Source organism: Monodon monoceros, unplaced genomic scaffold, assembly GCF_005190385.1.
Source record: "Monodon monoceros isolate NGI ecotype Baffin Bay Population unplaced genomic scaffold, NGI_Narwhal_1 Super_Scaffold_12, whole genome shotgun sequence".
Classification (NCBI taxonomy): Eukaryota; Metazoa; Chordata; class Mammalia; order Artiodactyla; family Monodontidae; genus Monodon; species Monodon monoceros.
The window spans coordinates 101,133,690-101,161,540 of record NW_021703768.1 but is presented as its reverse complement, the minus strand read 5'-3'; the positions used below and the strand labels follow the sequence as shown (position 1 = coordinate 101,161,540).

The 27,851-nt window shown below is 40.5% G+C and overlaps 1 protein-coding gene across 1 annotated transcript in view; it reads right to left on the bottom strand.

The window, feature by feature from the left end:
• SNCAIP (synuclein alpha interacting protein) overlaps nt 1-27,851 on the bottom strand; it is a 150,115-nt gene that overhangs the window by 25,661 nt on the left and 96,603 nt on the right. The window contains exons 4-6 of the mRNA XM_029218951.1: nt 14,108-14,976; nt 12,292-12,471; nt 6,576-6,689 (exon numbers count right to left, since the gene is read on the bottom strand). Of these exons, the coding sequence (XP_029074784.1) occupies nt 6,576-6,689; nt 12,292-12,471; nt 14,108-14,976 (1,163 nt within the window). The remainder of the gene's footprint in view (nt 1-6,575; nt 6,690-12,291; nt 12,472-14,107; nt 14,977-27,851) is intronic.

Here is a 27,851-nt window from a genome sequence, read left to right as displayed (position 1 = left end):
CCTTAGCCTTTTAAAGGATTTTCTTTTCCAGTTATTTGCTTGGACTGGTCATGAACTTTTATATTTTTCTGGATTAAATTTGCCTTCACCTTCTGAACATGCCAACTAATCTGCTAAAGGAATGCTGGATAAAAACAGCCAGCTCCTTTCATGTTTATCCCCTCATGTGGGGAACAGGGCACTGTTTATAAAGGCATCAATGACATCAGGGAGAGACTGAATATTTGTACCACACCTTTTTTACACGAGCAAGCAGGGAGTAACCCCTCTACAGAGCAAGGAGAGAAAATGTAATCAATACCTACAACCGCCCAAGAATGCACCCCGGGAAAGCATGGTGAGTGTCAGCTGCAAAAGCAGACAGACCTTGTAGGAAGTAAAACCCTCCACGTCCCTAGAGAATGAGGTGGAGCAAAGCCTGGAGGCTAGGGTTGGGAGGTAGGAGTGCGATAAGATAGGCTGATGTGCTTAATCCTCTTCTTCAGAGGCAAACTTGGAGGAAGCTGGGAGTGACATTTGGACCAGAGCAGGCGATGTTTCGAATGCATAAGGTACAACAACTTCCTTTATTTTTCCTAATTAGGTAGGGAAAAAACTGAAATATTTTTATCTGGAGACAGATGATCGAACCATGTGATCTTAACTCCTGAAAAGATCTGGATGAGTGGGTGTACCTCAAGATCAATGACATGACCAACTGGTTAGAAGTCAATGCCTAAGACACAGAAACATCAAGCGGGCAGGTTGCTGGGCCCCTACTGGTGAAAAGGACAGTGCTGCCATCTTCAATGTCATTGTCAAGCTTGTGGTGACCCCCATGATATTAAATGTTAAAAATGCGAAGTGGCAGAGATTTTAGGGAATTATCCAATTCAATTATTTTACAAATCAGAAAACTGAAGAAGACAACTGGATATTCTCTGATACTCTAGCAGCTTCTCTCTTTAGCAAGTAAAGTTCAGAGGAGTTCAAGATACTCAGAAATGTTTTATATGTACCTTCTTGTCAGGCATACTTTCATGTTTTTCAGACTTGATTAAATATTATAGTGGATATGTCTATTCCACATGCACAGAAAATGCCCTTTATTATAATTCAGTGTTTCAAATAACTGAATATAACTGAATAACTTATAGTAATGGAGTTATAGGAAATAGAATACTATTCCTAAGACTAGGAATTTTCCCTTTGTAGAAATCTGGGAAGAATCTAGAGACCTGGACTTTGCAGGGGCTTGATGACCTGGGAGAACAGGGCAAGGTCTATGTGAAGCAGGAGTTGCCTTGGCCCCTGACTCTCCCAGTCAGGTGCAGTCCATACTGTTATGACAACTTGCCTGCTTTTCTTACGATGTCATGGATAATTCTTTCCTATAATTAAGGCTCTTACCCAATTCAACATGCAAGACTTACATAAAGGAAGAATGTTTATCCTATTGTTCAGAGCAAGGCACGTCTTTGCCCAGCCCCTCCAATTCAGTTTTGTGTTCTGCAGTGGACAATTTACTTTAATAAGAAGCTATGCAACTGGCCTGTTCACTGAGAAATCGATGGAAATGACAATCTCCCCTACGATACAGTGCACAGAAGCACTGCTCAAAGGGATGGGCTGGCTGTCCACTTAGGATTTCTGAGAGGGACATGGAGATCGCTAGAATCCCTTGGTTTGGGTAAAAGCATGTTTAGCATCCAGTCTCTGAGAAATGCTTTCTGCTCTGATTCTGGAGAACATTCCAGCAGAGATCCACAGTCCTACAATTTAAACAGTGACTTATTTGACAAATATCTAGTAAGGAGAACAGAACAAATACAGCTATTTTCTCCAACTAAGAAGGCCCTTGTAAATGCATACATGTTATAGATATATATGCAATGATGACCACCTCTTCTTTTATCTTTTAGACATTCCACGGGTTCTTTCCTCTGCCCCCCACCAGTGTGTGCGTGGTGTGTATGTGTGTGTACGTGTGTATCAGGAAGATGTTAAAGGAAGAATGTAACTTCAGATGTTCATTTTCCCATAGGCATTGCTTTCAGAGAACATCCAATGCAGTCCTACGGATGGGCTGGCTCTTCTGTATTATTTCTGTTTTACAGAATGCCTCTGCAACTGACATTCCACCCAATCACCCACACACCCACCTACCCATTCAACTTACATCTAACGACTTGAAACCTACTTCATGTACTCGTTTCCTCTTCTCGAGATTTTCTGCTCTTTTGGCGACCTGTTTTAATGTTGCATTTTGCACGTTCTTAAAGGCAATGCAATTTATTTAAAGCGGCAATTAATGCATGTAATTTATGAGATTTGCTGGACAGTCTAATTAAAAATGTAATTGAAAACTATGCCACCGGTTTATTACTGGTATCAATAAAATGTCTACAGTTTTGTTACAACCATAAGTTCTAAAGGAAGCAGCTTTGCCTGTGATCATAGGTTATCAAATCTAACATGCCATCAATTATAAGATTCACTCCAGTTTTTGACACGTTCAAATGTAAAAGGATGGCCAGCAATAATCTCATATTGTCATTTACTGTAAGATAAATGTTGAATCTAGAGATAGTAAAATGTGAAAAAAAAATACATCTAAGAATTGATTAAATAGGTTAAGGCCCAAATAATTCTTTGCCCAATTTCTCTGATACTTCACTCATAGTGAAATAAATATATTAAATAATATTTATAGAAATAAAAATAATAAAGTGGAAGGTATCCAATAACCATAATAGCCAACATTTACCTAGTGTCTAATATGTGCTGGCAGTGGGCAGTGCTTCATGTGGCTTTTCTCATTTGGACCTCAGAGTAACCCTGTAAAGAAGGTTCTATTATCTCCATTTTAAAGATGAGGAAACTGAGGTCCAGGGAGATCTTTTCTTTTTTTAAAAAATGTAAACGTATGCAAGGTTACTGAGCTAGTAAGGGTAGGGCTAGGATTTAAACTCAGACTCAGGAGCTAATGTTCTCTGTCTTCTGAGTATGAATATCCACCATGGCTCGTTGCCCCATGACCCCTGACTCCATAAAGGACACACTCCCTTTCCAACCTTTGGGTCACAGAAATCACATTAACTGTCAGTCTGTGGGTTGTGGAGCTCTGTGTTGGTTAAGCTTTTTCAAAGGTCCTTGGAGAGCAGATGAATGCTTGTGCCATTCAAAGATTTTTCAGTTTGCTTTCATCTGCAATCATAACCCTTTCAGTGTTGTTTACTTTTTTCTACCCCATGACAATGAAACAATAAAGTCAACAGAATATTTCCCCTTTTTAAAGTAAACCGTGGAAAAACGATAACACAGCCTGTGGAAGGAACCCCCTCACCAGCATGCCTATTCATGACCATTCGTAGGAACTGCTGAGCTTTTTCTTTTTTGAAAAAGTGCTTTTTGTTTTTTTTTTGATCTGTATCAGGGCAAACATTTAAAATGGAGAATGAACATAGCGTAGGCAAATGTGCTCTTTCTTGGTAAATGCTTAATGCTATGATTCCTGTTGTTTCCGTAGCAAAACTCCTTGACCAAAAGTCACATGAAAGATTCAGAAACTAAATGATAAGTTTGATGTTGAAAGTATCAGAGAGCCCACTGAACCAGTGACCAATGCAAAACAGGCCGGAGCCCCCAAGCACCTGAGGGCAAGAACTTTGCTGGGATCCTGGACGAGACCATCTGAACCTTCATGTTCGAATAAAACTGCCCAAGTTACACAGGCGGTGACTTTGACTTGAGACAATTCTGTCTCAATTGTTTCCCCAGCAAGCATCTCTCTCAAGGGACAGCAAAGCAGGCCCATCCGAGGACGCCCCTGCTCATTCCCTGAGCGTCCCTCATGCTTTCACCTTCATGCTCCCTGTGACCGGTTCTGCTAGGTACAATCAGGGAATGAAATAGCTGCCCCCTCCGAGACCTGGTGTGTCAAGAGGAGGAAAATCAATTCCTATCACCCAAAGATCTATCACTCCAGAAGACCACTAAAGACTGCTGGCTACCCTGCGGTTCTGGAGCCCTTAAAGGTAATTTTAACCAGTAAAAGGACACAAATTGCGAGTCAAATGGAGCTCATTCTTTAAGAATCTATAGGAGGGGCAGAGGGCAACTAAAATAAACCAAGAGAGGAATTTTCCTCTGTACTATCCTTTCCAAAGGTATTTACTGAAGAAACAAAACCAGAACACACTCAAGTGCCTGCTTGATATAGAAAAACCTGCATGTGCTGAATCCATTAGAAAACTGTTCAATAACAGTCTTCCTTGTGAAAATATTAGCCTTGTAATGGTTCCAAGTTCAGCATCTCCACAGGTTATCTGTTACATAAGTGGTCGCGGCGGATGTAGGATGGCTGGGCAGAATTTGCAGTCCTAATGGGCTTCTACATTTTCTACGTAGTTAGGAATGCTCTCCTGAAGGCACTGCTGGAATGCCTTGCTGTACTTGAGGTCATTAAAAATGCTTATCAGCTTGAAATAACAATCTGAAGACTGATACTAACATGAAGCAAATGTTTGACATGGCTCTTCACATAGGTCACTAATTTCCATATTTTCCTCTAGTCCAGCCAAGCAAACTACACTATCACCCAACCAGTCCCAGAAATGGCACTTTCTTTTGTTCTGTCCCAATAGCTTCAAAATTATGAGAAGCCTGCTGTGAGAGCTGAAGAGAGAAACTGGCACATATAAGCAACATTGCTCAGGACAAAGAAGGCCGGATGCCCAATTATTGACTTAAAGTCTCAGAACAGCAGTGCAATCCTTTCCTCCTTTTCTTTGGCAAGCTCTTCCAAAAGTGCAGTCAGCCTTTTCACTGATATCTGAAATTTCTCTTTAGGCTTTACATAAGCAAATGAAATCAGGGGTATGAAACAATTACTCAGACAATTTGAGAATAAATAAAATTTTGTTTTATACTGAGAATGATTTATGAAGACTATTGTCTTAATGATTCTTTTGGTCATTTGAAAACACTATTCTCCCCTTTGCCAGTCTAAGCAAAAAAAGGGCATCTTAACAAATCTTATTAATTCTTACATTTGTTTGTAGAGCACCATGACTGGGGCTCATAAATACAATACACAAAGAAAACGGAGTAATTATTTCAAAGACATTGGCTTTTACAAATTTTAAATGTTCTTCCTGCTCCTTTCTTCGTTCCATGAATTTCATACGAGCTGTGTTAAGATACTCCAAATATCACAACGTATTGTGAGATAAAATTGTAAAAAAGGACTTCTGCAGCTGTATCCGTGCCACTGTAAACAAGCTATACAAATTATCTACACAAATGGAGGAAAACCAGAATCTGGTCCCAAAGCCAAAGGACCTGAGTTGAGATCCAGCCTTTGCTCTTACTAGCCATTAGACCACATGCAAGCCACTTAAGATTTCTTTTTTCAGTCTCCTCATCTATAGAATGGGGATAAAAACAACAGAATCCAATAAGGTTGTTTTAAGGCATAAGGCAGATAATGTACACAAAATCCAATGGCATGGTGCTTGGTACATATAGGAAACATTACATATATATTAATTGAAGTTACCATGGCACAAAATAAACTATCACTTAACATGACTCCCCCTGAAGAAAGGCTGTGGTAATATTCTAGGAGTCCATTTTTAAAATTTGAGATTGTCATGCTTGAAAAAGCATAATCTCTTGTTGACAATACCACAATTTACTGCCACTGGGAAAGTGTATAAAGCCAAAGGGATAAGGTTATATGCATGAGAAGCAATTTTCTTTGCCACAAACAAATGTGATTAAATCTATTTTAATACAGTGCTGACTTTATTCATATTTTTTTAAGACGGAGATTGGCATTTTGTGGTTCCAATTTTTTTTAAAAAGATAATTTATACTCACCCTTCTCAAAGGGAGTTAGTGATGATTTTTTACTGCATACACTGGACTGTGATCTGTGCACATCAGTTACTCACACTGGGATTTCCTAACGCAGAAACTGGTTGTAACTGAGACTCATTTAGTTAGTGTGATTGCTTATCTTTAATGGACGGAGACTTCCTCGATTAATGCCATACCAAAGATTTTCTTCTTAATTTTGGTTTCAAGAAAATCTATCATTTTTCCTTTTGACAAGAGTTAAATTTGTTTATTGTAGGAAATTTGGAAAAAAGTGAAAAATATAAGAAAGAAAATAAAAGTCACTTATAATTCTACCCTGAGTGATAATTACTATAAAAACAAGTTGTGACATAGTTTTTTCTAGTTTTATTATCTATTTCTCTTTCTCTCTCTCCAAAATTCAAAGTTGGTACCAAATTACAGGAACAGTTTTGTATCATACATTTTAATTCAATATTATATAATGAATATTTTTCTGTAAAATTCCATCATATGGATGTTGCTTCATTATTTATCCAATATCCTATCTGGAATATTTAGGTTGTTTAAAACATTTCTTTCATATAAAAAATGCTGCAATGAATATCACTGCTTATAAATCTTTGAATGCATTTTTGATGATTTTTTATGTTTGGATTTTGATGGACTAAAAATTTAAAGAGAGATAGATTACATAGCATGCAAATAGAAGATAATTAAAAATTTCTTCATACCTGGCCAAAGCAACCTGCGTAATGAATAAGGCTTGGATAATCCTTAGAACAACTCAGTTCAGCAATGGCTTCTGTTTCACTCACCATCCAGCGTACGCACTCCAATTGACCATTCTAGATTAAAAAGAAAAAAAAAAGAAATTTAAGGTAATTCAGGTTTGAAAAAATACCTCACAGGTGGTAATTTTACCAAGGGAAAAATCACATGAATTTTGGCTTTTATGTCTGGCTTAATTCATTTACAATAAATGTATATCACCTATTATATTTCTGAACAGTAATTCTGACTCTAAATCAACTGCATAATTTTTACTTAATACATTTTCGTAATTTCATCAGTTATTTTAAAATCAATTTATTGAGGTATAATTTGCAAACTATAAAATATACTCTTTTTAAAGTACAGTTTCATGAATTTTGACAAATATATTCTCTTGTTAACTACAACTCCAGTCAAGATGTAGAACATTTCCACCGCACACCCACGTTTCTAGTACTCCTTTGCTCTCATACCCCTCCCCTTTGCCCAGGCGACCACTATGATTCCTATCACAGCAGAATAGAGTATGTACTCTTTTGCATCTGGCTTCTTTCACCCAACATAATCCTTCTGAGATTCACCCAAGCTAGTGCTTGGAGATAATTTATTCCTTTTTATTGCTGAGAAGTATTCCATTGTATAAATATACCACAATTTGTTTATCCATTAACTCTGCTTTTTCTCTTGATAAGTTAGCATGTTAGGAGTCCAAAATAAAGAAAAGGAAAATAATCCCATTACACTGGCTCAAATGCTACTTTCACTGAAGCCTTCTCTGATTTCCTGCCCACGGTAGCCCTGTTCTCCTGTGCTCGGATCCCACACTGTGCAAACCAGGAAGGCAGTCGTGACATATGTAACCTAGTGATTAAGACCCAGACTTTGGAATGGATTTAAACCCTTAATCCACCACTTAGTTACGAGACTTTGAACAGCTTACCTCATCTCTCTGATACTCAATTTTCTCATCTATGAAATAGCAGGGGTTAGTAGCAGCTACCTCATGGAGTTACTGTAAAGATCAAATGAGGCGATGCATGTCAGCTTACTAAGCACATAATACGTCACCTTACACTGTATTAGAACGCTCTCTTAGATCCTCACAATAACTCCATAAGACAAATGAGACATTCAACTGCCTTCCTGGTTTGCATGGTATGGGACCTTAGCATAGGAGAAAAGAACTACTGTGGGCATGAAGTCAGGGAAGCCTATTCTAAAAACAAGACAGGGCGGGTAATCTGCTCATTCTTCATTTACTCCTATTTGGATAATGGAATTTCAAGTAGTCAACTTCCAACTATTCACACGCAGAATAGTTCTCTCTGACTGGGGCATCTAGCATGATCAGGTGTGTGCTGAATAGCTTCCAGGTGCCCCATTCAGATCTATCTCCTCCTGTTTCTGCCCTCCTTTCTGCCCAGGGAGGCTGATCTGTATGTGTTGGCTCCCTTGCCCCCTGGCTTCTGACTGGGTTTGGCTAATGGAAAGCAGTAACAGGAGACCAGGAAAAGAGAGTGTTTGAGGTCCCCCTTGTTCTCAACTCCCCCTTTATGGAGGTGCCACTGGTCTGCTGAGTCCTGCCACCAGTCAAGGGTCAAAAGTCAGCAGTTCTACTCAACCCTCTCTATCTCAAGGTCCTTCCCCTGCCCTTTCAGGCTCTGGGTTGGTAACTGTGCTCTGGTTGTTACTGACCCCAATATACTGCACTTTCCTTCACGGGCTCCCTACACCCTGTCCACCCACCCTCCTTTTGTATATAAATCATTCATTACAGACTTTCCTTAAATTACACAATTTGAGCATGCAGTGTTTCTTACGAGAATTTAAAAAACCCCACTGACACAACGTGCTTCATTCCCTCTGAATAAAGAAAGGTGCAGGAACCATACTGAGCGTCTATGAGGCAAGACAATTTACATCAATGGATATTTACACAGAACACAAAAATATGAGGCAATAGTTCTGACTTTAGTAATTTGAGTCTTCTCTCTCTTTCTTTCCCTCTCTCTCTTTTTTGGTCAGTCTAACTAAAGGCTTGCTAATTTTTAAAAATCTTTTTATGAGACCAAATTTAGTTTTGCTGATTTTCTCTATTATTTTTCTATTCTCTATTTCATTTATTTTTGCTTGAAAAAATTTTAATTTTCTTCCTTCTGCTTGCTTTGAATTTAGTTTGCTTTATTTTTCTAGTTTCTTGAGGTAGATTAGGCCAATAATTTGAGATCTTCCTCCTCCTTTTTTTAATTTATTTTTTATTTTTATTTTTATTCTTTTTGCAGTACGCGGGCCTCTCACTGCTGTGGCCTCTCCCGTTGCGGAGCACAGGCTCTGGACGCGCAGGCTCAGCGGCCATGGCTCACGGGCCCAGCCGCTCCGCGGCATGCGGGATCCTCTCGGACCGGAGCACGAACCCGTGTCCCCTGCATCGGCAGGCAGACTCTCAACCACTGTGCCACCAGGGAAGCCCCTCCTCCTTCTTTTTTAAACATATGCATTTACAACTATAAATTTCCCTCTAAGCATTGCTTTAGCTGCATGCTTAAATGTTGGTATGTTGCATGTTCATTCATCTCTAAATATCTTACAATTTCTGTTGTAATTTCTCTTTTGATACAATTATTATTTTGAGGTGTAATTCTATATACTTGTGAATATCTTAAATTCCCTTCTGTTATTAATACCTAATTGTATTTCATTATGGTGGAAGGACATACTTTGTATGATTTTAATCCTTTTAAATTTATTGAGATCTGTCTTATGACCTAACATATGGTCTATCATGGAGACTATTTCATGTGCACTTGAGAAAAATGCATATTCTGCTGCTGTTGGGGAGAATGTTCTGTTAGATGTGTGTTAGGTTTAGTTACTCAAGGAAACGTTTAAACAAATAAAAAGTTGCTAGAGAGGGAAAAGGAAATACTATATCACTACTATGAGTTTGAAAGCAGTATCACTTGCCATTATTAGAAATACCAAGAAAACAAAAAATGTTAGTAGATTCTAGTGGGAGATTTTTGCCTGCTGAAGTCCCTGAGCCTTGGGTCACTCACTGTATGTTAAAAAGGAATATCAGTAGGTTACATGTTTTCTCACCAGACCAGCATTTTGTCTTTGGGCTTACTCAGAAATAAAAAGAGAATCAAGGTTATTTCATCCCAAATCCGTTTAGATTCTAAAGTAATTTCTTGTGCTGGCTCCATTTTAGAAAACAGACTGTTCTCACCTTTTAGAAATCTTTCTTTACAATTATTTTGCTTAACTGTTGCCAAAGAGCACTTAATAATGCCTGTTGAACTCCCACAGTATCTAGTGTTGGGTCCCCAGAAAGCACTCAATAAAGTCTGCATGTAGCTGGCAAGAACTTATGATGTTCCATATTTAAGGAGTTTAACAGTGTGGGGAGATGTTCTTAAGCCTTGGTATGACTTCAGAGCCCCTTTTCTAATGTAATCTTTTTATTTGATACCTTGTCTCTGACTCTGCTTCCTGTCAGCCAACACATATTATCTGAGCAACTTCTGCCCATTTGTACCAAGTTTGTTTTCTTTAATGACAGCAGGGTTCTCAGAACTGTGCTTAAGGAGGTGAAATACCACCAGTTAGTTACTAGTGTTCAACACAAGGTCCTAAAATGGAAGAATGATGACTTCTGAGCACTCCCTCAATTTCATCAATGTCCATCACAATACACTAATGGACTGAGGCAGGACATGTGTCAGGACAGACGGCCAAAGAGGGTGGCATATATTATAAAATATTTGTATTTACTGCTTTTGTAAATTCTAGATTAAACAAAGGAGTAAAAGAATACTTCCAGTTCTCAGATCATTGTCCAGAAGTAAAGTATGAAAAGCCTGAGACTGCAAAACTATAAGAGCTTTTGAGTCCTGTGGGCTTCATTGAAGCAAAAAAAATTTTATTGTTTAAGTTTGCATGCTGATTGTATGATGGGGATCCTATGTTGACTGGAGCAGTTTAAGAATGAATTAACACTTAATAGGGATACCATAGAAGGAGTTTACCCAGGGTTGGCTTAATGACCACTAAATTTCTTATGTATCTTCCTACTCTGAAGATCCTTACCCTATCAGAACAAGGACTCGGGCATATAAATTAACAAAAACATTTCATCCAACTATGTAGTTAGAATACATTCAAAATGCACCATTAATCAGGAAAACTAATGAGAACTGTATTTTATAAATACTAAAACGGCAAGGCGAATGTCAACAATCACTGGCATTGCAAGAATATTTTAGTCATAACTGACACATGCCCACTGATTACCAAACCCAACTCCTGCCTTCCTACAGGATTCCGACATGGGACTAGATCCTGAATTCGCCATCCTGCACTTGTATTACTGATAATTTACCTGCCTTATCCACCAGGCTATCAGTTCCTTAAGAAAAGGGACTATGTCTCATTTAAATTTGTTTTGCCAGCAGCTTAACACAGTACCTGGTGGACTCGTACACACTGCTGAACTCCACTATGCTTGACTTTGACTTCACATTTCATTTCTCTTTCTTCTTGATAGCTGCCTGCAGTTCAGCTCTTAATCTGACATAGCATCATTTACAACTAAAGGAAAATGATATTCACTGGGGTCATGGATTTCTTATTTGATCAAAAAAGCTAATCACTGAGTAACATTAAATAAAACAGAAAACAACTTTTTAATCTTTGCTGAATGATAAATAAATGGAAGACACAAAAATTCAGATTTGCATAAGAGGTATACTGGGGAAGGAAACTGCTTGTTTTTCAAATATAACACGTTCTTCAGTGAATTCACAAGTAGACTTCTTTAACTAGCAAGTTCCCCTAGTAAATTTCAGTATAATTCCATTTATAAAAATTATGATTATTCAGCTTTTAGAAGACGTAACTATTAAGTAAAGTAAAGTACATATGCAGAAGCACAAGATGTATTATATTTCCCTAAACTTCACTTCTGGCTTATTAATAAACGTGACTGAATTCCACATTTATTTACCAAAGATCTTAAAAGTAATTTTAGTTTAATAGTTAACCTTCTAGTGATGTGTTATATTTTACAGAGGCACTCACTGCAGTGCTATAAAAGACCATGTTTTCCTGTACCACAGTTTCTAGGTTTTAACTCTATCCCAGTCGGCGTTAATTTGTGGAGTTTTTGACAGATAACATACTGTACTCTGCAAGAGCCAAACGCAAACTCGGCACTGATATTCTAAACAACTCCTGATACTGCAGACGTTTAAACTTGAGATGTAATCCATTAGAAGTCCACTTTATTGTCTGAAATACTTCTGAGTGCTAGCATCCCTTATAATACACCTTTTCCTCATTTGTCTTGATCATTATACTCACATTAGGAAAAAATGAAACAGCCTCACACAGATCCAGGGGTGGTTAAGAATAACAAAAATTCTCAGAATGGCAACAGATCATTTTCCTTTCTCTTTATTAGTGATTTGAAGCTTACCCTGAATTGGAATATAGTCTCAAAATCCCAAAGCAGCTAGTGACTGAAATGATTAACCTTTTAAACACAACAGGTTCATTTGCTGTTTGCTTGGTATATCACTCTTCTCTCCCACCATTCTAACACTGAAACTTCCTAGGAATCTTCAAAGATAGAAACCCAACTTTTAGCTGTGGAGGGCCCGGCCCCCAACCAGTCACCTTGATGGCCAGGCCTGCTGGAGTCAGCTTCTCCACATTTCGCTCGTTGAGGCAATCTTCTCCCATCAAAGACGTGAGATGCTGCAGACATTCTGCATGTCCCTGCGCTGCGGCAATGTGTAAGAGATTGTTTCCGCTTTCATCATGAATTTTGTCTAGATTGTCGGCGGCTAGGTGTGGCTGAACACAGAGTGAGAGGAGAAAACTTAAGTCAATAAATCACAAGGAGATGCTATGGAGGTTTTGCTCTGGGCACTGGGAAGAAGAGATGAGCTTCCAGAAGCTCTGGTGGCAGCCATGGGGATCTAATAAGTCAGAACTCCTTGCAATTAATTCTAATGATTTTCAATGACATTTTTGTTATACTGCACTTTAGAACATGAATGCTCAAGTGCCTTATCTTCATGGGAGACGTGTGACAGACAGGAGTCAGCAAGTCTGTAGCGGTTCCAAGCTGGCTTTCTAACAACTGCGATGACACTTAACAGTAACTGGCAGCTTCCCTGTCTGTCTCCTCTACTCCTGCTAAGTTCTGAGGGCCAGGCTGTGTTTTATTCCCTGTTGTAGGTTCGTTAAATGAATGAACTACCTGTCTTAACCATCTGCATTGCCTTGAACTATGGAGAGCTGGCTTTGACGGCAAGCTACGTGATGAGTGCTGCAGACAATGCTCCCACGGGTACCTCTAGACACTTTCATCCCTAAACAAACTCCTGGGGCATCTGGAGGCTACCTGGCCTTTGGTTCCCTCACCTCTAGTGAAGTTCAGTCCCCTGAGTATAAACTCGTTGATAAAGACTGGGTAAAACTGAGAGGTCTTATCACTTGGGAAACATAAAAACACGGGAAAGACAAAAGAAAGGAATGAACCAAGGAGAAATAGAGAGGAAGAGCCAGGAGAAATGGAAAAGACATCTTCAGGAGATGAAAAACATGTTACCTTACTTTGTAAAATTGTTCAATCATATCATCCTATTATAACACTAAGATGTGTGATACTACTCACGGCTCTACCCTAAGTAGAATCACGCTGCCAAGATGTGATGATTTTCTTGAATGAGACTTTAATTAACACCACAGTGTCAGCTCAGGCTTACTACTGTTTGACCCAAGTTTGGAAGCCAGGAAAGAACAACGTAGGCAGATGGAATGTGACTGCAGTTTAGTTTTCTCTGAGCCTAAGCAGAACAGACTTTTCTTACATCATATAACTCTGTGTCTAGAGTCTTTGGAAAAGCTTCTTCATTCTCCCTAGACATGCAGACCTGGAACTAAAAAAAACTCCATGTGGGTCAGAGGGCAGTCAAGCTCTAGGGTAAGTTTCTATCTGCAAATGCTTTCAAACATCCTGGTCCAAGTCTTCTGAATAATGATCAGGATAAAACAGAAGACCCTCTGTTCATGTCTCTGGCAGGTCCCCCATCAGCAAGGAACTGACATCCCCACAAATAACTGAGTGAGAGCGTTGGGAACCATTTGAAAAGCAAAAAAGAAAGACGTTAAGATTCATATTAAAGAAAGTGCTGGGCTTTCTTCGTTTTGTTTTTGTTTTAGACTCTGTGTCCTTATTCCAGTTGAATTCAGGCAAAGTTCAAGTGAAATAACACTCCCCTCAATAGCCAATTGTTTTTCCTTGTGCTAACCACCTAACTTATAATTTTAAAACTCAAAAGTCACATCTCCCAACCAAAGCCACAAGTAGAGATTGAACAAAAATTAGAACAGAAGCATCATCATTCTGTTAACTAATGAATGGAGCTGATAAAACTGGAGTCTCTAGATTGTTAGTATGTATACGGAATTAATTCATACTTACCAGGAGAGATATTTGCCCTTCTTTAACGATGTTCAGGATGCTTTTTACTTTTTTCAGGTACTCACTCCTTTCTTCTGGGCCTTGGGAGCTGGTCCAGTTCATGCCACCGATCTGCTCCTCTAGTTTGGGGTCTGGTGCTGAGGACTGCAGATGGAAGGCCCTGAGCTGGCAGTCTGGCATTGCCTTGTCAACTTTCCGACCATGAGGCTCACTAAAGGTCTTATTTGGGAAGTCCTTACTCTGGTTTTCAGGCTCATATGCAGAGCCACATTTAACCAGAGGAGGAGAACTCTCGGATTCTTCAGTGGAGAGCTTCTGCTGGTCACGGACGACAGAGGATGTTTTTCTCAAGTGAGGGCTTTTCACAGGAGAGAGAACACAAAATGGTGTCATGTTGGACAGTGAGTTCTCAGCATTTCCTGTAGAACAGGCTTTGCTAGAAAGGCCATTGATGCTTGTGCATAAACCCAAAATTCTTTTTTCTGAAGTCACCTTGGCAAAAGAGGCAAGCTGTTGACTGGATTTAATGTAAGGCACATCCAGAATCTCATCCATGTCGAGGTCATAATGCTCCAGTTCGCCCAGCAAGGGGCTGGGCTCCGTGCTCTTACTTTGAGGGCTGCTCTCTCCATCTCTGGGGCTGAGCTCCTCAGGTTGGGGGCCTGGGTCAGAATCACCCCCTTTCTGGTACTCTGCCTTCTGGTTCTTTTGGTCATCGCTTTCATTGTTCTCCAGAGTCTCTGGCTGATGTTTCAGTGGGGACACTCGCTTCACTGGGCGGAACTTACTGTATACATCGGCGATTCCCGTGGGCTTCTGTGTGTTTGTAATAAGAGTTGAGACACTGCAATTCCAGCTAGAGCTAGAAACTGTTTTAAAATAAATTAAAAGAGGGGACTATTAAAAACTCTTTTAAAATAAATTAAAATAGGGGACTATCTGAAACACTGAAAATAGCGTGGCCATGCAGGCAGACATGGTCCACTCAAGTAATGCTCAAAGGAAGCCCCGGACAAATTAAGGACGAAGCTCAAAGGGGATGAATTAAGAGAGAACGCATATCATAAAACAAACGGTTCATACTTACCATTGAAAAGCAGTCAATGATAAAAGAAAGTTATGACATATTGGCTCAAAATTAATTCAAGTAGTAATAATAGTGAAGGCAGACAGCTAAAGAAAACAAACCCAGACAGATACTCAGGTTTATTCCCTGGGTGGTGGCACCTCCTTGATAGTATTTTGATACTTGCCATCACCCTGAAAAAGAGAATTGGAGGATAGGATCCTTTGTGTTAAACGAACTTCCAAACTAATCCAGGGAGAGAAGGGATGTACGTGCATATGTGCACACATGCACGGGTATACTCTGAAAGCTTACGACGACGTCTCAGAGAAAGAAGGGATAAATGGTTTAATACTGGGCAAACTTAAAACTGATACCTATTGGGTGATTCCCTAGGTGATTTGTTAGGTGGATTAGGGAAAGAACAGGAAGGAATGAAGTGGTCAGGACTGACTGGACCATGGGAGATAAGCCGTGGTTGAGTTCATCCCACCACAGGCTGAGTATTCCAGTCAACCATCACTCACGGGCATTTGACAGTACTTTCTGGCATATGACACAGCAACATAATGCACTAGCTTCACACGGGAACGTGCTCTTTAAGAGTCACTGCTGCCCTCGGTCATTTGGAAAGAGGAGAAGGAAGGTGCAAAGGGAGGGTGAAGTAGGCAGACTATTTGTTTTTCTTCTCATTTCTTGCAAAGTTTAGATGAAGACTGTATAGTCTGCGTCCGAGTGCCTGGCTGAGACGGAGTGTAACGGGAGGTGAAAGGTAAGCACCACCTCCTCCTGCAGTGCAGCGGCCTCATGTGACCGGCTGCCCCTTCCTCCCTCAGCCTCGATGACACCACCTCCTCCCTGGGGCACTCCATTGACTGCGAAGATGACCCCACACTCTTGGTAGCTTGCAGCCCACCAGTTTACAGATTCCTACTCCCTTCTCACTGAGGTTACACCATCCCCCATCAAAGGGGTGAGGTTTCAGGACATGCCCTCTAACTAGGCATCTCCCATTGCTCTCTCCTCTTCTGCAACAACAGCAGGTGGGAAGTATTTAACCCCAAAGCATGTGTTTGTGTCTGTTCTTTGCTATGGAGCACAACCAAAAAGTAAAGGAGCTAAGACGAGGGTGTACTCAGGTCTGTAACTTCTGCAACAGTCCCTGGCTACCATTGATTCTTGGGGTGAAAGCAGGATATAAATTATGAAACGTTCCCCAAATTTAGACCCTTGGTCATTCTTCATCCTACTGCTATGTGTTCCAAAAGGATTCATACAAGTTCTGGAACCAAAATAAGGAGGTGAGAGTGAGTGTTCTAAGCCTAAATGCTATGTACCTATTTATTGGTGGGTGAGTTCTTTACTCCAAATGGACCACAATTTTGCTTGTGGTTTCAGAGGGTCTGCACGAAGCGGTCCTTCTCTGAGGGCTTTTGGGAATCTAAGAGAATACTGTGAGCTGTGGAGGGAGGCCTGGATTCTGTCCAGTAAGAAACAGGTATTAACAGAGAATGTTCCAGAAGGGAAGGAAGGTGTCTAGATGCTCTTAAGCTGCTGCTTCTCTTGCCTTCTGCTGGCTCTGGTTCTCAGTTGTATACAGTACTTGGCACAGAGCAGACAATTAACAAGTGCTAGTATTTGAATTTGAATCTCACTTTGTCCAACGCATTACATTTCTTTTTAAATGCCCAAAGAGTATCCTTCTCAGGGATTTACGGCTTAATTTCACAGGGGACAAAAGTCCTGTTAATAAACTCAGAGGAGTGGTAATCACCAATGAGAGCTAGATTTTCTAGTTATTTATGAAATGTAAATAGGCAAAGGCAAACACTAATTCCTGTTGTTCCATTATAAATTTAAAAGTCTTTCTATCCTTTATATGTCCCTTTCTCCCTCAAAATGTAAAGCTAAAAAACATTAAGGCCTGCCAGAAATTTTTGCCAAGTCTTTCTCTCTTCCTTTCAAGAATATATGGTTACTTACTTATTTAAACCAACAGAAAAATAGTGGACACAGAGTTTATAAATGTAAATATGCCTTAAATTTTATCCATCAATTTTCTGAAAACCTTAAAATAGAGTAGGAAAAAAATATATATATTTCTTAACATTTCTGAGATACATATATATTATTAGGGATAGTATTTGCTGGTATTTTCCAATTACCTTCATTTTTTGAAAACTTCTTGATAATGTGCATCTCAGAATGCAATAAAAAAATTTAAAGCCACATAACTTAGTGGGCCAATACAACGAGAGCATTGTACCAATATATTTATGTATCGTATAAGGTCGTGGGTTCAAAGGGCTACTCTTTTATGTTGGCTTTATTTACATGTGAAATTTTTTCCAAGTGATACAGGGAAATGGATACCATATGTTTCCCAGCTGTTTTGTTCTGACAGGAGCCATTAAGAATGCTCTATGGAAATGAATTCTGTCTGAGTCTTATGAAAACACTTCTTTCCACAGAAGAGCCTAGAAACTGAAGAAGGGGCATCAACATTAGGCTTGTTGTCCTCCTTATTCAAACCTATCACTCTTTTTTAGGCTGAGAGGGAAATCTGTGCTTTCCAGTCTGTGTCTTGACTACCTGGAAAAAAATCCCAGTTATGAAAAGTGGATTAGATAACAGTTTTTTGTGAGAATGTTCTAATTTATTACTATATCATATACCTGTCTGAGGAGAAGGACAATTTTATATATATATATATATATATATATATATATATATATGATAAAATGCAATTAGTTTATTTCTCCTAAGCTGGGAAAATGGGTATTTTAAGTACAACACAAGTAAAAGGGTCCTTAATGACAGGCAAGATTTTCACTTCCGATTCTGTAAGTCTACCAAAAATTCCACTTACACTGTTGTTCTACCCCGACCCCATGAAACACTTCTTATAATGCATGGAAACAAAGATCAGACTAACTAGGGCTTATAGGAAGATTCTGAGGCTAAAGATGTTTCCTGGAAATCATGAATAAATACTTCACATGTTAAACTTTAAATCCCAGAAAATTTTATCGATTATTTTATGAGATCTTGACAAGCTCTGTGAGAAGAGTCTGTGTCTAATTTACCTCTCTATCCCTCAAAGCACCCAGCAAATTGCTTTACATGAGTAGGTTCTCAGTGACTTTTTTGGGTGAGTGGATTCATTTTTAACATCTTATGAACATAAACAGGCCCAATATACCTTAAACCTGTCTACCTGATTATGGCACAAAGTTTCTAAAATGGTCAGTAGGTAAATGGCAATGCATTCGAGGCTGATTTGTAGACCACAGTTCCCTCTTCCAATCTAACTGGCATTTGGAATGTCTCTGATCTCCAGCAGGGTATTTCCAGTTGCCTGCTGACCATCCACAGGTCACCATTTATTCAACAAGCATTTAATGTGAGCCTGGGATGTGCACGTTATGTGTAACAGGTAGCATGTTCTGATCGAGGGGTCTTATCACCCCTACCATCACCTGCTTCTTGCCTTCCCCCTCCTCATCCAAAACACACACACACACACATATGCGCGCACACACACACACACGCATATGCGCACACATACTCTACTCTGTCTTCCTTAAACGTATTCCTCATATACCTGGCCTGAATCACATGACCATGTATGCAGCCTCCCAAGCAATCCATCTCCAAGGCATCCCTGTCCCTCATCCCTTAGGTACCAACTCCTACGTAGCCTGATCCTAAATCCTTCTTTAATCTGGTCCCTCTATTCATCTTATTATACTGACTAGACCCTTCCACAGCCCCTGCAGGGTTTCTTTTCTTCTTTGGTTTCCCTTTTGATCCTGAGTCATCCCCTCTTCAGATAAGTCTGATTTTGTCACTTCTTAGTTCAAAAACCTTAAAGAGGCCTTGTACTGCCTAAAACAATATTTCCCCCTATGTGGGACACATACCCCTGCAGTATCTAAGGTGGTGCACAGGAACCATAAATCCCCCTGACTCAGAGAGTAAGCAAGCTATATACCTTTCAACTCTTTCTTCTTCTTAATTAATTTAAGGACTCTCAGTTTGGTGCTACAGTGACTTTAACTACTCTCCCAAACTTACAAACTCCCTTCAGAATAATGAAACTGTGGGTCTTTAGCTCAGAGACTTTCATAAGCAAAGAGTTAGCAGAAATGCTTTATTTTCATCACATTCATTTTAATGATGTCCTTGAATTTACTGCAAGTGACATTGATTTTTTACTTACAACACTGACATAAAGTTTCTTCCAAAAACAAATATGCTTAAAAGTAAATGGTTTTAGAAAAATAAGTTAAAAATAATAGTACAAGTGGTTTACAGGTCAAACAAAAATAAGAGAGGTTGTGGAAATAACACTTAAACAACTAAGCTTTGGGAAACCCTGACTTTCAGGATAGTAGCTAAATTCTTTATCATGGTAGCTATCAGCTCTTTTATTTATTTTCTAATTTATCTTCTCGTCTCAGCACCACCATTCCCACGTCACTAATTTTTCTCTGCATTTCCATCGCTAAACTCACCCGCTTCTGGATACCCCAGGTCCTTCCTTCTCTTCTCCTGCCTTTGGGCAAGTTCGCCCTCTCCTACGACACCTTTGCTGCCTTCTCTGCCTGAGATGGAAGCTCATCTGCCAGGATTCCCCTCAGGTGTTCCTCCTTGGTGCATTTCCTCTGACTTTCCCAGGGAATCGTTGTCCTTTGCTTCTCAGTGTCCTGAGATACATCTGCCCATACCTAGAGTCACGCATTTATAAAACTCTGTTTCAACAATTCACTCATGCATCTGTCTCACCTTCTCTCTTGAGAGTCCCTCAAGGGCAAAGATGGCTCGTGAACCTCCTTGTGTTTATAACCAGCCCTCTGTCTAGCCAGCATCTCACAGATATTGGGGCTCAAGGGCTAAACCTTTTAAAGAATAAATGAATGAAGGGGGAGGGAGGGAGCAAGAGGGGGGAAGAAGGAACAAAGGAATATGCTAGACCAAAGATGCAACGTATACTAAATACATATGAGTCTTGTCACAATGAGTCACTCTCGCCACATTTTGGACACACTGAGTGTGTTGAATATTTCAAAGACAGTCTTGGTAAAGCTATTGAAGATGTGCTGCATATTAAAGGATTTTCATGTATTTCCTAAGTTCTAAGCCAAAACTTCTTCATCTGTAAAATAAAGGGGTTAGACACATGATTGCTAAGACCTGACCCACCTCTAAATTTCTATGACTGTATGGAATGTCTACAAATAACAGGGCTCTTTATTCTGAATGACTCACTATGAAACACTATAATTCTTCTGGATCCATGTATTTCAACAGATCCTCACAAATTTATAATTATGAGGCTAAGCTGATTGCTGACACAGAACAACTCTTTGGCTCTTGGGACTGATACATTAGTATTTTCTTAGGAAGATAATGTACAGTTTGCTATTGCAACGGTGGATCCAATTTTCAAGACTGAACGTCAGTGCTGGCTCCCAAAATGCCTATTTTACTTCTAAATATGGAGTTTTGTGTCCATATTAGAAAATTAGCTTTAGACATCAAGAAGAGGAAGAAAAGGATGTGTCTTTAGGATAAAATACTGTTTTCCTACTATTTACTGTTAGAAGTGAAAGAAATACTATTTTCCTTGAGAAACAAAATGGTCAGCTTTAGCTGTAATTGCCTTAAAATGTACACAACAATGAACTTCACATCTACAGCTGCTGGAAACCCAGGCACCTTCAAGGACATGACTTCTAAGTTCTCCAGGATTCCATTTCCTTCCAGTTTTATACCTAAGAGAGGGACGTTGTGAAAGATTAGGAGGGTCAATGCTAGAGTCAAGAGTTTCCTTAATCCGATGTAAATGAAATCCATCGTGGGCTTACTCATCACAAACACTTCAGGTTCTAAGGCGTGGTGACAGGTATACTTATCTCATGACAACAAGAAGACGGGTATGGAGCCTGAGTGAAGACTACTTGCTGGGTGCTCTTCTGTACCACCCTTGGAGACTAGATTGGAACCTGATCCAAGAAAGGGTTGGGTTAACTCTGAATCTGGGGTACTGTGTCAGGCCATGATGTTGGGAAGAGCCAGTGGGTGTGAGAAATGTTCCCATGGAGTTGTTTGCTCATCCCTTTCATTGGTGTCACAGACCCTTTATTGACGGTGTTGTGAGGCTGAAGGGCAAGTACAGAGGACTTTCTTATAAAAATATCAACCAATGATTTATTCACATTGAGATGTTAAAATATTACTGGAAAAGATTCATTGATGTGGTTCTAAACTTCCTAAGTGGCTACTGATATAAAGCAGCTGTAGAAAGTCAGATTTCCCAGTTTCCCAATTTCATAATTTCCCAAGTTTCCTAATTCCCAGCCCAGCCCAGAAATGTCAAGACCTGCTCACATCACTTTGTACCCCATCTGCACCCATTTCTTTATTGTGTAAAAACTCACAGAAATACTCAAAAGCCCTTACTACCTTGGGTAGGAAAAGATACTTCTTCACCAAAGACGCATGTTCTATCATGAAATCAGACTCAATATTTTGACAACTTTAAACCTTTGGGCCTTGAAAGTATGGTTCCCATAGAAGACAAATGAGTGATTGTGAAGAAAGCACATGGTTTCAAAGTTATTTTGTCACCTAAAAAGCATGCTGACCTTCACTCTGACATCAGCAAAACCTCTTGAGTGGATTAAGTCTCACTTCCACTCCAGGCCCGTTACCAGATTTCCTTTCTGTTTTTTCCTCTCTCAGTGCTGAATTATAGAGAGAGATACACATCCAAGGATGGTGCAGAGGCTCATCAAGCAGAGAAGTGTGGAAACAGGGGAGAACTTGCTCAGTGTGGTTTCTGGAAAGTGCAGAACCACGCTTACCAATTTTAACTGAAGGTGGCAATGTTCTACAATGCTGATCTGTCAAGGGCAGGAAACACCAAGATACTGCTCCTTGCTAAGGGAACAAGAGGCAGATGGGGGAGGTTTGAAAAATCCCTATCCTCTACCCTCTACTAGCCAGCTCCAACAGATGGCTCCCAGAATGCCGTCAGTAAAATGTTTCTTTTCCTCCTCGATGTGAAGTCATGTATCCACATTAGGAATACAACTTTAGACACAAGAAGAGTAAAGGGGGTATATATCTTTAGGGTGCATGAGTGTTTTATTTTTTTACGAAACATTAAATGAATTCTATTTTCCAGAAACAAAGTGGTAAGTGTATGAAACCTAGTCCCACTTTGAGAGGGACGCGCCTCAAGGTCTGGAGGGGAGGAGAAATGGGAGGAAGAACTAGCCCAGCCTGCAGCCTCCTCTTCCTCTGGGCAGCCCCGTGGGGTCCACCCAAGCAAGCTGGTGGCCGGGTGGAGTTCTCCGTTATAGGCTGCAGAGAGGACAGGGAAGGTGCAGGGACGCAGCAAAGTGCAGATAGAGGCCCCTGCAGGACAGAGCCTGGCAGAGCCGCATTGCCTCCTTTCCTACTGCCATTCGGTACGCGCTTCTCAGGCACTGTTACAAACAATGAAAAAAACCAAAACACTTACGTGTGTTTTAAAAGTTCCTCCAAATGCTATTTATTAATTAGAATTTTCCTAAAATGTCCTCCATCATTAAAATTATGAATACAATATATTTGCATAAAACTTCCTATGTTTCTGACCACAAGTCAAGTGTATGATGTCACTAGACGTTTTTACAACAACTCCGGAGGATGGATGAGCAGTGCTTCCGTATTCTCACTTGAAAATAAATGCGAACTGAGGGAGTTTCAAGTGTTATGTGGAAAATTACATACTATGCTGACTGCTCAACCAGGACTGAGGTTCCCTGACTCCAACTTTCTCTCCATAACACCGCAGAACTGCCTTATCAAAATTAAAATTATTCCCTAAACGTGCAATTCACATTTTCTCTATTTGGGTCACATGTAGGCAATGGAATTCCAGAAACCAGTAGTAAAACCTGGTTGTACTCATTTCAGATTCATTTTAAGCTAAATCCCAAACTGTACTCTCTGCCGAGATTTTGGTAACCACTGGCTATGCAGTAACATTAGGAAAATGGTTTTTAATAACAACTTTTCTTAGAAACAGTTGAGTGGAAGAATTTCCCTACTTTGTTCATCTTTAGCGGCATCAGCCTAAATGTAGAGTCATCTTATCACAGAAAATTTGTTCTGATTTCAGCTGCCAATTCTTTCAACTGGCTAAAGGTGGCAATTTCTTTCCAATATAAGCAAGACATATAGGAATACAACAGAGCTTTTTCAGAAGTGCTAAAGTCATTGGCAGAATGCTAAAAGACTCTTACAGGGTCCACTCATTCCACAAACATCTGTTCTCTGTGCACATGGCTGTAGGGGTACAGAGGGGAATGAAATAGACATAATCACCGTCCTTATGGGGCAAGCAGACAGTCAAGCAAGTATACAGATGAATGAGAAATTACAAAATGCAGAGCGCTTTGGTGGAAACAAGTAGGGTCCTGGAATAGAGAACAGCTGAGAAGCCTTATCATGGAGATGACATGTAAGCCAAGACCTGAGGGTGAGAAGAAGACAGTTATGAGGATCCGGGGGAAAATACAAGAGAAAAGACGATTCTGTGAAGATATGGGTAGAAGGAAGCCCATTCTCAAATGCCTAACGCAGGAGAGAATCTGACAGGTTCCATAGTTCTTCTATCTAGAGCAGAGTGAGCTAGGGTGAAGGAGATCAAAGATGAAGTTGGGGGAGGCTGTCAGGGGCCAACTCACTTGAGGGTTTTATGGACCACAGAAAGGAGTTTGGGTTATATTTTAAGTGAAATGGGGTATTCTTAGGGGGGCTTCACAGAGAATGAAATGCTCTGCTTTACATTTAAAAATACATCCTTGTGCCTCCTCTGGGGGAAATACGGGGTGGCAAGGATTGATGGTGAAGAAAGAAGTCAAAGTATTAGTTCATGGTTGTTAACCCAATGAAACATAAAGGTGGCCCGACCTGGCTGGGGGCTGTTGAGATGGAGATAAGTGGACAGATGGGGATAGCCTTTGGGCACAGACGACTCAGGACCTGCTGATAGATGGAGTTGGAAATGAGGGAGAGGCAGAATCCTGGCTTCGGCCACAGGGTGGATGTTTCAGTAAACTGAGTGCTGATAGCTGAGGGGGCTCTGAGGAGGAACAGGTTGGGGATGGGGATTCAAGAATTCCTCTTCATAATTCCACAAGGCATCCAATGGAGATATCGAGTGGGTCATTAATTAGGAGGCTAGAGTGATGAGGTGAGTAGCAGCAGCAAGTAGGGGGCATCTGAAGCCATGAGAACGAATAAGCTATCAACCCAGAGAGACTTAGAGATTGAGAGGAGAAAGGATCCTACTGAATACTTCCATACCACTTGGATACGTAAAGGTCAAGTAGAGAAAGGAGAGGAGTTGCAAAAGAGACTAAGGAGATGTCAGAGTGTTAGAAGAAAAACAAGGAGTGAGGTGGTATCACAAAGCCATGGGAGGAGAACGTTTCCAGAAAGGCACGGCCAATAGCCTCAAATAACACAGCAATGCCAAGCAAGATGAGAACATCAGTGTCAATGGATTTGACCAACTGGAAGTTCTGACCTTCCCAAAAGAGGTGGAAGCCATACTGGAGATATTTAAGGTGAACAGGAGGTGGAGGACTACAGATCGAGGTTCCGTTAACTCTCTAAAGCATGTTGGCTATAAGTGGGGCCTGGGGTGGGAAGAAAAAGGAGCAGAGAATTAGGGTGGAGCCACCAGAGCAGTATTGTCTGCTCGTTTTTTAAGACAGGAAATAATTAGAGAGTGTTTGTATGGTGCAGATAAAAGAGGAATCAAATATCCAGAGAATATCAAAGTGTCAAACCAAATGAAGAGAAGCAAAGCAGCTGTCCCAAAGCTCAATTATGATACAAAACCCAAAGAAGTCGGCTTCCTTTTCACCTCTTTACACATTCAATCATCCATCCTACCTCAGATGTGTATGTAGCACCAGCAGTAGGCACTGGAGATACCATAATGAACAAAATTACCCAAAAGAGATTTTATTTAGTCTACTAGAGAAAACTGATATTAAACTACATTACCAATAATTTTTAAAACACAGATATTTAAAGAGGTGGAAAAGTACAGGGAGCTGGGAGATAATATGGTAAGTTGGGAGAGGGGTTCTAATATAATCTAGGCTTGCACTGTCCAAATAGGAGCCACTAGACACCTGTGGCTATTCGGCACTTAAAATGTGGCTGGTGGTACATATCAAAGTGCAAATTGATTTATTGGGATAAATATAAGGTATTATTAAATTAATCTCATCTACTTATATTTTTTCATATGACTACTAGAAGAAGTTTAAATTATGGAAACGGCCTACACTACATTTCTACTGAACAGCGGGAGTAGGGTGAAGGGCTGTGAGGAGGTGACCCTGGAGGCGAAAGGAGAGAAGGAAGGACATGTCACGTGAAAGAACACAGCACATCTGAGGAACAGAAGGAGGTCCCTTGATGAGACTGGCAGGCAGAAAGCAGGAGGAGAGCGGCATGCGAGGAAGCTTGCTGACCCAGGAGAAGAGTGCTTGAAGACCACGTAAGAGTTTCCCACTAAGAGAGTTTCCCACTGTGTATCTTGAGAACCATCTCGGGGAACTATTGCTTGATTCTGAGCACAGAGTGACATGATACCTCATCAGGGACAATGGATTAGCACCAAAGGTGGCCTAAGTCAGCACTTCTCAAACTCGAATATACACAAATGAGTCACCTGGAGAGCTTGTCAAGATACAGATTCTGATTCTGGAGTCTGGAGTAAGGCCTCAGGGTCTGCATTTCTAACAGGCTTCCCAGTGATGCTGGTGGTGCTGGTTGCGGTCTCGGAATGCACTGTGAGATGCAAGGGCCTGAGCAATCGATGCCACAGAAGGGTCTGGACTTTTGGAGATGATTCTTTACCCTCTCCGAGGATCCTTCAACTATGAGATTCTAGGATTCTGTTTCTATTACTTGAGTTTTTTAGTGATTTTTTTTTTTTTAGGGGAAGAGTCAGGGCAAAGAAGGTATGTGGACAAAGCGTGCTCATTTTAAATGGGAAGAAACTGCCCACTGGGAGACAAAAGAAAAAGGATACACTTTCAGCAGGAAGTGGGGTGCTCTCAGAGACTCTATGAAGATCCAAAGCCAGTAACAACCCTCCCTCTCTCCAATCCTACTGTTGCCTTGATTGGGAACATGGGGCAGGGAAAACCGCTTCTCCCTAATGACAGGATTGACTTCTGAGAAGGAAGTCACTGTGGGGCCGCACAAGGTGAAAGGCACTTTGCTTCCGTACCGGTTTTTCCTTGTCCCTGTGCTTCATTTCTTCCCCTTCCTGCCTCCACGATGCTTTTCTCTCTACTTCTGAGTTCTCATGCTTCCTTACTGCCGATTCCCTTGAACTCATTTCTACCAAGAGATTTCCCCACCAGTTTTGACGGGGGAGGTATGTTTCTTAGAGTCCAATAAAACCAAAACATGGGAAAGGAGACTGGGTCTCTTCCCCAGACTTTGCTCTCCCTCTAGTACTGCCTCATTCCTGACTTTGTTAACTCTACAACCTTCCAGAAAGTCAGGGAGCTAGGGGACTTAGATCAGCTCAGTGCTTTGTGACCACCTAGAGGGGTGGGATAAGGGAGGGTAGGAGGGAGGGAGGCGCAAGAGGGAAGAGATATGGGGACATGTGTATATTTATAACTGATTCATTTTGTTATAAAGCAGAAACTAACACACCATTGTAAAGCAATTATACTCCAATAAAGATGTTAAAAAAAAAAAAAAGAAGAAATGTTCAAGGAGAGAAGAGGGGACAAAGATGCACTGTATTTAAGCTCTGCCACTGCCAGCCCTTTACATTATTTTTGACACTACTAGAGTTTTATTTTTAATTTTTCTATCACCCCCTGCTCCTATCTTTCCCCACGTTGACTTCATATCCTTTCTTTCAGAGACATAAGCAAAATGTTAATGGATTAAAAGCAGACAGAGGGGGCAGATCCGCTTTCCTAAGTTCTGTGGTTCATTCAAAGCGTTGGCCATACACATTCTGCAACGGCAGAAAAAAGCAGTGGATAAAACTGCCCTTATGAAAACGAAAAATAGAACTACCCTATGACCCTGCAATCCCACTACTGGGCATACACCCTGAGAAAACCATAATTCAAAAAGAGTCACGTACCACAATGTTCATTGCAGCTCTAGTTACAATAGTCAGGACACGGAAGCAACCTAAGTGTCCATCGACAGATGGATGGATAAAGAAGATGTGGCACATATATACAATGGAATATTACTCAGCCATAAAAAGAAACGAAATTGAGTTATTTGTAGTGAGGCGGCTGGACCTAGAGTCTGTCATACAGAGTGAAGTAAGTCAGAAAGAGAAAAACAAATACCGTATGCTAACACATATATATGGAATCTAAGAAGAAGAAAAAAAAAGTGGTTCTGAAGAACCTAGGGGCAGGATAGGAATAAAGACGCAGATATAGAGAATGGACTTGAGGACATGGGGAGGGGGAAGGGTAAGCAGACGAAGTGAGAGAGTGGCATGGACATATATACACTACCAAATGTAAAATAGCTAGCTAGTGGGAAGCAACCGCATAGCACAGGGAGATCAGCTCTGTGCTTTGTGACCACCTAGAGGGGTGGGACAGGGAG